This window comes from Suncus etruscus, chromosome 13, assembly GCF_024139225.1.
Source record: "Suncus etruscus isolate mSunEtr1 chromosome 13, mSunEtr1.pri.cur, whole genome shotgun sequence".
In the NCBI taxonomy this organism is placed as follows: Eukaryota; Metazoa; Chordata; class Mammalia; order Eulipotyphla; family Soricidae; genus Suncus; species Suncus etruscus.
In genome coordinates this window covers 39,825,342-39,835,805 of record NC_064860.1, presented here as the reverse complement: position 1 = coordinate 39,835,805, position 10,464 = coordinate 39,825,342, and the positions used below count along the sequence as shown (strand labels likewise).

At 35.0% G+C, this 10,464-nt stretch overlaps 1 protein-coding gene across 1 annotated transcript in view; it reads right to left on the bottom strand.

The window, feature by feature from the left end:
* Positions 1-387: 387 nt before the first annotated feature.
* ATG3 (autophagy related 3) overlaps positions 388-10,464 on the bottom strand; it is a 29,062-nt gene continuing 18,985 nt past the window's right edge. The window contains exons 7-12 of the mRNA XM_049785799.1: positions 9,670-9,745; positions 6,653-6,687; positions 5,996-6,151; positions 4,991-5,118; positions 1,799-1,867; positions 388-653 (exon numbers count right to left, since the gene is read on the bottom strand). Of these exons, the coding sequence (XP_049641756.1) occupies positions 572-653; positions 1,799-1,867; positions 4,991-5,118; positions 5,996-6,151; positions 6,653-6,687; positions 9,670-9,745 (546 nt within the window). The 3' untranslated portion in view covers positions 388-571. The remainder of the gene's footprint in view (positions 654-1,798; positions 1,868-4,990; positions 5,119-5,995; positions 6,152-6,652; positions 6,688-9,669; positions 9,746-10,464) is intronic.

Sequence of the window (10,464 nt, the reverse complement as noted above, 5' to 3'; positions counted from 1 at the left end):
ATAAAATGAAATTCTGAATCTAAAGATAAACCCTTGATTATATGGAAACAATCCTAAATAAAACTGATAGGGGCATGAAGTATAGTAAGGAAAGACTACTTCAACAAATGGAGTAGTGAAAACTGATTACACATATGCATAAAAAAGTCAATGTGTACCCATAGTTCACATATTGGAGAGGAGACTTGAGAGGGTATGCAGGGAAAACAAGAGAAACAAAGAGGAAAAATAGGGAAGTTAAGTCAAATATACAGTATTCTCACTCTGTTCTACTTCCTTCCTTCTCTGTAAACATGAACTAAACTACTCATTTAACATGGAAACTTCTCTAAAAGGGTTATTCAGGGAAAATACAATATAAACTTTTGACAAAAGAGAGAAAAACAGTCTCTTTACACTCATTTTTTATTAAACAAATAAGGCTGGTAGTGGAATTTTTATTTAATGCATAACTTGCAAGATCCTTTATAAGAGAAATTTTACATATCGGTGAATATGGTCAATAGTAACATCTATGAGTTAATTCTTTAAAAATCAGATCTAATCATTAAGAAGAGTTCTATGCTCTTTGTTACATTGTGAAGTGTCTTGTGTAGTCATATTCTATCGTTGGAATGACAGCTTGTACAAATTTCAAAAAAATTAAAAGATACCTAAAAATCTTTAGTTAAGGAAAATTCATTGGTACAGTTTTAAGATTTAACTATTACCCATTTTATCATGCAATAATTTCTTAAAAATATATAATAAATCTTAAGTATTTAAATAAATTCATAATCTATCTAAACGTTAGACATTCTGTATCTATCACTCACTAACATACATCATCTTTGGAAAAAACCCTTGAGTATAGGTTCAAATAAACGCAATTATATTTACATAATAAAAAAACTAGTCATGTTTAAACAAGTTTAAAATGGTCACATCAGCTTTAATTTTTTTGTTTGTTTTAGTCACACCTGGCAGCAAACAGGGATTCCTCCTGGCTATGTGCTCAAAAATTGCTCCTGGTTTGGGGGACCATATGGGACGCCAAAGATTGAACACAGGTCTGTTCTGGGTCAGCCCACGTGCAAGGCAAATGCCCTACCACTGTGCTATTGCTCCAGCCCCATATCATCAGCTTTAATTTAAATGAAAATTGTTTTAAAAATGAGGCAGAATAAAGAAAACAAAAATATTGAAATTAGAAAAAAATGGGAGTCCACAACAAAGGACTGATACTGATGAGCAGTATATTTATTTGCATTGATCGGCTGCTATATTGGCGGTTTTAATAAAATTCTGAAATTTAACATGTTACTAAAAATGTGCATTCTCATCAAGTAAAAGAAAGCTTATTTAAATAACTTAAGTTGGGAATATACTTAGTGGAAAGATATTCACATTATATCATCAAGATGAATAGTTCCTTGTCCACTGAGCTTCTTTTTCATCAAAAACAAGTTTAGTATTCACAAATCTTAGCCCTGGCAACTGTGACAAACAAAAGCATCTGGTAAACTGCAACCTTAATTACATATTGATCTTGGGGCTTTGTAAAAAGGCCTGACTGGTGTGCTAAGTGAACAAAGCACAGATATCACAATGTAACAGTTTTTAATGCATTGAAGTCTTTTGTTAAGATTTTTAGATTATCAGGGGCTAAAATAAATCAAGCTATTATTATACTGACATAATTTTCAGCTACATGAATACTATAGCTAATAAGTTATACTGTAGTACTAAGGCATCAAGTTAAAGGTAAAACATCCTTAGGAGCCAATTTGCCAGGAATAATAAGCAAAAGTAAGGATACATATGGACGCCAAGTTCTCCACCTCCTTCTGCAACAGTCTCAATGATTTTCTTCATCACCTCAGCATGCCTGAAAGCAAAAATTAGTTATATTAGCACAGATCTATTACGGAAAAGGAAAAGCAATGCTTGTTTGTAAAGTCAAAATATACCACATGTTAAATATGTAACTTAAAGAGCTATATTGTAAAATCCTGTTGAGAAGGCAGGGTGTATATGTTAATTTTTAAAAGTTACAATAGTCACAAAGGATCAGGATACTACTGATTAATGATTCTATGAGGGTGAAACTATGAAGGAAAGACACTGAAAAGAAACAGTATGTTAGAGGAAACTGCAGAGCTTCTGCTCTGAGAAATCATCAGATTATGTAAAAATTTCAAATTTCATGAAGCAGTGGAGAGACCTTGCATGTGGCAGATCCAAGTTCAAGTTCAATAATGGCACCCCCATTATAGTTTCCTGAGCCACACCAGGACACCTGGTGTTCAGGACACACCTGAACACAGAGGCAGGAGTAAGTCCTAAGCATTGCAGAGTGTGACCCCCCAAAACAACAAAAAACAAAAAATAGAATTTCATGGGATCACAAAAATAGGTCATGTTTTAGAACACATATTTATTAGCATGTAAGACTCTGAGATTGATCCTCTGTACCATTATGGCTTCTGAGCACCATGAGTTATGATTTTATTAAAAAAAAAAAAAAGCCAGTGGGTCGGAGATGTAGCACAGAAGTAAGGTGTTTGCTTTGCAAGCAGGTCGGTGGTTTGAATTCTGAGCAGAGAGCCAGGAGTAAGCCCTGAGCACTGCCAGGTGTGACCCAAAAACCAAAACCAAACAAAAAAAAGCCAGGAACTGAGATACTATAGGGGTAAGATACTTTCCTTGCATACACATAAATCATTTCACTCCCTAGCACCAAATACGTGAGTACACCAAGAGTAATCCTTGAGCAGTCAGGAGTAAGCATTGAGTACTTCTGGGTGTGAGCATAAACAACAAAAAACTCAGCCATAGTTAATAGTGAACAAAGTACACTGGGCTGAGAACAGGTTAAAACTGAATTTGGGGGGGGGGGAGACAGAGAGATAGCACAGAGGTGGGGCGTTTGCCTTGCATGCAGCTGACCAGTTTGACTCCAGGCATCCCATATGGTCCCTCTGCCTGCCAGGGGCGATTTCTGAGTGTAGAGCCAGGAGTGACCCTAAGGTGCTGCTGGGTGTGGCCAAAAAAATCAATCAATCAATCAATCAAATTTAAAAACAAAACAAAACAAAAAATAAAACTAAATTATGGGGCTGGAGTGACAGCACAGTAGTAGGGCATTTGCTTTGCACGCAGCTGACCGGGGATGGATCCGGGTTTGATCCCCAGGATCCCATATGGTCTCCAGAGCCTGCCAGGAGTAATTTTTGAGTGCACAGCCAGGAGTAACTGCTGAGTGCCACTGGGTGTGGCTCACCCCTCCCCCAAAAAGAAACCCGAATTATAATAAAGTCAGCTAATTCTTTTTTGTCCTAATGTAAAGAAGATACCTATTTGACATTTTTATCCTATAAATAATTTTTTCATGGCCAAATTAGATAGTTCCTGTGTTATATAAAAGAATGATTATCAAAGCAATTGCCTGCATATATATTGAGAAAAGCACAATGTAAAAAAATGACACCCTTATTTGTATGAGGGTATACATATACATATCTTTATTTAAGTACCGAATATAACCTTTATGACAGAGGTAGCCAAGTTAGAAGATGAAAGTACATATATTAGCACCAACTATCTGAAATCCTATTGGGATGGGTTTCTGAGAACTGAGCTAGGACTTCACATACATATTCAGCATATTATCTATTATTGAACCAGATCCCTAATTTCTAAAAGTACAATTTAAGGTGAGGTACCATGCAAGAACTAAAATGTCCTTGCAGTCTCATTTAATAGAACAGCTTGTTTTTGTTTTATGTACTTATTTACATCTCATTCCATAATATAATCATTAAGATGTTTAACATTATGTACTAGTTAATCTCCTTTTCCCAACTGAGTAAAATTTAAGCATGATGAAGAAAGATACATGCTTTGGTTTGGTAAATACTATCATTCTAAATCTAAAGTAACAGAATCATTCTCAAAGTTCAAAAAAAAACAAAATCCAGAAATAAAGCTTAAAAGTCAGATAATTTGATACCAATAATACTGAATCACCTTTTGCAGTTAACAGTACTAACGTTTTTAAATTTATATCTGGTTTGGCAATGATGGGGACGAGGGGTCATTTACAGCTCTATTTGGGCTGTTTTCCCAGATCTTGGGTACCATGAGATGCTTGGGATGAAACATGATATTAAAATTTTTAATGTTAATAGGCTTAAAAATGAAGTAGACATCCTATGTGACAGATGTTGGGCAAAAAGAAATTGCACAATTAAAAGAAAATGTTAAAACATTTTTAAAAAATTGGGATGCAACATTGGTGATGGGAATGTTGCACTGGTGATGGGTGGTGTTCTTTACATGACTGAAACCCAAACACAATCATGTATGTAATCAAGGTGTTTAAATAAAATATATATATATAAAAATACAAACAAACAAACAAAAATTGGGATGCTACATCTAGTCAATGAAATACCGGAATGCCCCAGTGATTTGTGAAAATTTACTATTAGCAATAAATATATAAAGAAATTATATTTAACATCTGAAATGAAAATGATACATAGAAAATTCAAATAAAATATAATTGATTGGATAGGACTGAAAACCTCTGACTAATAAAGGAGCTCAGAAATACAGCACATATTGCTCCTTCACTAACCAAAAAGAGAAAAAAATAGGTCATTTAAAAAAAGGACAATGCTAACTTCAAATTCCACATTCATATAGTGATAAAGTCAACAGAGTAAAACGTCTTAATGAAGAATATTTTTCAATCCTAAAAAGATTCTTCCAAACTATTCTCAGAAGCTTAACATCAGAAAGATCTTGAACTAAATACAAAAAATTGTTTTTTCCTTTTAAGCATACAGACATTTTCAGAAATAAAGAATTTTACCTGTTTATAAGGAAATTATTTTTTGAGAAAACTGCTTAAAAAATCCCAAACAATAAACGCATGGGCACACACACATTTTCATTCTCATTTTCTCTCTCTCCCCGCTTCTTTTTCTCCTCCCCTTTCACAAACCTGCATGGGTGAACTGAACACATAGGAGGTGGTGGTAGATGAGGGTGATTTTCAATAGTCACTGTTTTCTTCACATGATCTTGACTAATATCTTCATACATGTGCTCAACTGTTAAAGGCTGTCGTTGCTGAAACCAGAAAAAATGCTTTTAAATTATTGCTTAAGAACTTCTTAGGCCTCAATTTAAAATTAAAAACTTTTTTTTTTTTTTTTGATTTTTGGGCCACACCCGGTAATGCTCAGGGGTTACTCCTGGCTATGTGCTCAGAAGTTGCTCCTGGCTTGGGGGACCATATGGGACACCGGGGGATCGAACCGCGGTCCGTCCAAGGCTAGCGCAGGCAAGGCAGGCACCTTACCTTTAGCGCCACCGCCCGGCCCCTAAAATTAAAAACTTTACCATTAAAAATTAGACTATCTAAAGCGACCAGGTTAGTTTGGAGAATTATTTCATTTATAGCAAAAAGGGGAGAGAAAAAAATGTGTATAAAGTTGTGCATTAGCAACCACTTAAAGCACTAGAGATTCTTAAACATTTTTCCATGGCTATTTAAACAATTTATAATTTTCATTTTATGAGTTTATTTTTGGTCGCTATTTAGTTACCAGAATAACAAATTAAATGAATGATTTTAGTAACCTTTAATATTCAATTAAGTGAAAAACCAAGAAAGCAAATTCATGTGGCACAATCATTCCACAAATGCACAAGTTCATATATAGCTAATAAATGTAATCCCAAAGAAAATACAACAAATCAAGTTTTCATTTCCCTGGCACTTGGTAGCAATAAACTTAAAGAGATTTAAAGATAAAGAATTTTCTATGGTTTCTGCTAATTCTTATTAGTTGCTGTCATGAGAATTCTTAGTTTCACATAAAAATCAGTGTTATTCATAAAGTAGTAAAACAAACGATCTCTAAAACTTACAAAACAACATACACCCACAGAGCTAATGAAGAAAAAATTTCAACGACTCCATTAAAGATGTTTCTGCTTTTACCTCATCATAGCCAAACAACCATAGTCGGGGTGTCTGGTAATATTTATCATAAGTGATGTAAAGGTCATAAGTTCTGGTTTGCAAAATAGCATCTTCACCTCCAGTCTCAGTTTTGGTTTTACAAGACTCTACTATTTTCCTTGTGTCAAGAGTAGCCTGGTAATAATAGAGAAAAGGTTTAATATCATTAAAATAAGCAATACATATTTATATAAATATAAATATTTGTATTACATAAAATATAAATATGAAATAATTATAGGAGCTGGAGCGATAACATAGTGGACAGGGCATTTGTCTTGTATGTGGCCAACAAGGATTCAATCCCCAGCATCCTATATGATCTTCCAATTTCCAAGCTTGCCGAGAGTGATTTCTGAGCAGAGCCAGGAGTAACCCCTGAATACTGTAGCCTGATGTGGCCCGAAACCAACAACAACAACAACAACAACAACGAAAAAAAAAACCCCAAAAACCCCACATATACAGATTTAGAAAATCTATTGCTTTTCCATCCTGTCTTTTTTCCAAAAGAGATAAAACTTTAAACTCAAAACAAGAATGTAATATATAAACCAAAAACACTTATTTGAAAGTCCAAGGTATTCATGTGAATCCAAATTTATGTATTAAATGTTTAAAATATTAATTACAAACCTCATCTGTTTCCAAAAGTCCACTCTCTTCATATTCTGTTATAAAAAGTAAAAAGATATTAAATGCAAGGTGATTTCTGAAACCAAATTGTGGGAATACTTAAAGTATTCAAAAACTACCTTTTACTTTTGTTTTATGACTGAATCTATTTGAACAGATATAAGTGAACAAATTCTGTACTTCCAAAGCAGCAATTTACCTGACAGCTAGTATGCCTATAACTCAATCTGTGCTACATTTATGATAGCATTTATATATATATTTATATATAGTAACTGACATAAATTATTGTAGAGTTCAGAGAGACTTTATAGGTTATTTAGATAAATGATAAAACATATTCATTAACTCATTTGCTAAATAAAATAAATCAGAAAGAAAATTACTAGGTAGTTTTTCTTATATATAAAATATAACTAATGAAAGCAAATCAATAAATTGAAACAAAAACTTTTAGACTTTGGGATGGAGGAGATGTGGGAGAAAATTAGAAAAAATCAACCTGAGAATGGGAACAGCATTAAAAACTTTCATTGGGTATACTGAGGCTTATATACATTTAAAGGTGTGTTCTTCCAAAATTTATATAACTTGGTAAAGTAAAAAAGTTAAGAATTTTTTTAATCAGGTTGTTGGAGTTTTTTGAATTTAAAAAGAAAAATAAAGTATTCAGTGGTTCCTTTTCCTTCATCTTTGCAACAACTTTTTAAGGAATCTGCCCTCTGGGTTTCCCCACAATCTGATCTACGCTGGTTTTTCTTGTCATTTCAAACTTTTTGTTCATTTTAAACTTTGCAGCAACCATAGGCTGCTTTTGGACCTTCTCTTCTGTAGCTATCCACTTACTTCCTTGACCTCCATTCCCATCATCAGTGTACTCCGAACAATGCAGTTATAGTGCTAATGCTAAAATGCTAAATTTCATTCCAATTTGCTTCTCTACTTAGCTTTCACTGGTGAGCTTCTTTCATTCTGAACCAGAAGCCTCATGATTTATCTTTCAGACTCTGACTTCAGTCACTGTACCCACATTGCTTCCACCCAACTCTTTTATCTTTCCTCAGATATCTGAATGGCTTGTTTGCTCACTTTGTGCCAGGCTTTATTGAAAATAGAGATTAACTTGAGCTTTTTCTTAGCTAACCTACTTAAAATTGTGACATCATTGGCTTGCTCTTCAATCCTATGTTATTCCTCAAACCTGCTCTTTGCTTATTTGTTTTTTGTTTGTCTGGATGTTTTTGTTTGCTTATTTCCACTCTGAGGAGCCTATGCTCTCTACATGTACTTCTCCTTTTTCTCTCCCCAGATCTAATTAAGTTTCAATAATTTTTTTTCATAAAATAATAATAAAATTATACCATAAAAATAAAATTATGACACTATTCATGCCACCTAACAACCTTTGATGCCTTTTTTTTTGGGGGGGGGGCACAACCGTTTGATGCTCAGGGGTTACTCCTGGCTAAGCACTCAGAAATCGCCCCTGGCTTGGGGGGACCATATGGGACACCGGGGGATAAAACCGTGGTCCTTCCTTGGCTAGTGCTTGCAAAGCAGACACCTTACCTCTAGTGCCACCTCACTGGCCCCCCTTTGATGCCTTTTTTCCTTTTATTATCTCCCCAAATTATATTACCAGTTCCATGAGATCATATCTAATACTATTTCTAGCATCAAGAACAGTATCTAGTATATAGATGCCATTTTGTTCAATATTTATCAAATAAAGAATAGAAATAACCTCTTACATTAAAACAACTAACAAATTCATCAAAATTCCATATAGATCAATTCTTTAACTATCCAAGGGAAAGTAACATATAGGCTGTCAACTATGTTTTGTGTGTTTTTACTATGCTGATAGAATATAAAGCTTTGAATCATCATACACTTAAAAGACTTGTGTTATTTTGTTTTAAAGCTTTAGTGGGTTTCAACTTCCCTTAATAGTGAACATAATAAAGGGTTTAACAGGGCTTTTCAAGAATCTCAAGGAATAGTGAAAAAGTGCTACATAATACAAAGAGGTCTTATTAAGAATTGTTAGATTGGAGCCAGAGAGATAGCACAGTGGTAGAGTGTTTGCCTTGCATGCAGCCAACCCGGGTGGGACCTGGTTCTATTTCCAGCATCCTATATGGGCCTCCAGCCTGCCAGGGGCAATTTCTGAATGCAGAGCCAAGAGTAGCCCCTGAGTGCTGCTGGGTGTGGCCTAAAAATCAAATAATGAATAGAAAAAAATAAAATTAAAACCAGGACAGACCTGGATGGATCCCTGGTGTCCCGTATGGTCCCCAAGCCAGGAGTGATTTCTGAGCGCGTAGCCAGGATTAAACCCTGAGTGTCACTGGGTGTGGCCAAAAAATAAAACAAAACAAAAAAAGGATGTATGTGGAGTTGTATAGAGATAGGTATTTGGCTTGCACGTGTCCAACCTATGTTTGATCCCCAACACCCTATATGGTCTTCCTCGCGCTGTCAGGAGTGATTCCTCAGTGAACAGCCACGAGTAACCATTGAACACTGCTGAGTGTGCCCCCCCCCAAAAAAACAAACCAAAGAATATGTGTGTGTGTGTGTGTGTGTGAGAGAGAGAGAGAGAGAGAGAAAGAGAGAGAGAGAGAGGGAGGGAAGGAGGGAGGGAGGGAGGGAGAGAGAGAACTAAACCCAGTGCTAACACATGCAAGGTAACTGACCTACTACAGAGCTCTAGTCCCAACCCAAGAATTTATATTAAAACTACACTTAGTATTCAAAGTTATGGCTGATATTTATAAATAGAAAAACTGCTGAAAAGTCTGTATTCTCAGCAAAGAAGTAGTAGTACCCAACTGTAGAAAAGCTATCCATAAATTACATTTAAATTTAAACACACACAAAAAATCTCCCCTGGCTACTAAAATTTCTAAATTTTAATTTAACTCCATGGAGTAAAATTCTGAATCCACATGAATCATAAGTTTCCCAAAGTCAGTAATTGTATTTTAATTAAAGAAAATCCAAAACACAAATACCTTCCATATCTGCAGCTTCTCCTTCCTCTTCCTCTTCTTCTGATAATGCTGAGCAATCTTGGTGTTGCATACTATCCTTTGAAATTAATTACATTATAAATTACTCAATAGTTCCATTTCTAAGAATTCATGTGCCAGCAATATATTAAAAATTGTGAAAATAAATAATTCTTATTCTTGTTGTTTTTTTTGTTTTTTGTTTTTTTTTTGTTGTTTTTTGTTTTTTGTTTTTTGGGCCACACCCATTTGACGCTCAGGGGTTACTCCTGGCCATGCGCTCAGAAATCGCCCCTGGCTTGGGGGACCATATGGGACGCCAGGGGATCGAACCGCGGTCTTGATCCTTGGCTAGCGCTTGCAAGGCAGACACCTTACCTCTAGCGCCACCTTCCCGGCCCCATAATTCTTATTCTTAATGAAACTCTTATTCCAGCAGATATATAAACCCCATTTAAAAAACAATTTCAAATGTGTTAATTACTGTAATAAAAACCCTAAAATTCAGCATAAACATTAACATTACTATAAATTTATAAATATATTTAAATATGTTATCAAAGAAACAGAAAAGTAGCTTTGCCAACAAAGTAGTTTTTAATTGCTGGGAATGGGGGGGGCATCTCAAAAGGGCTTAGCTCATATTTTGAATGTGAAAGGCCTAGTTTGATTCCTTGCACCACAAGGCTCCAAGTTCCAAAAGGTTATGGCTCTAAAAACAAACATTAGGGTCAGGTAGTGTGCTTGTCTTGCACCAGACTGACCAAGGGTTCAATTCTTGGCATTCCATATGATCCA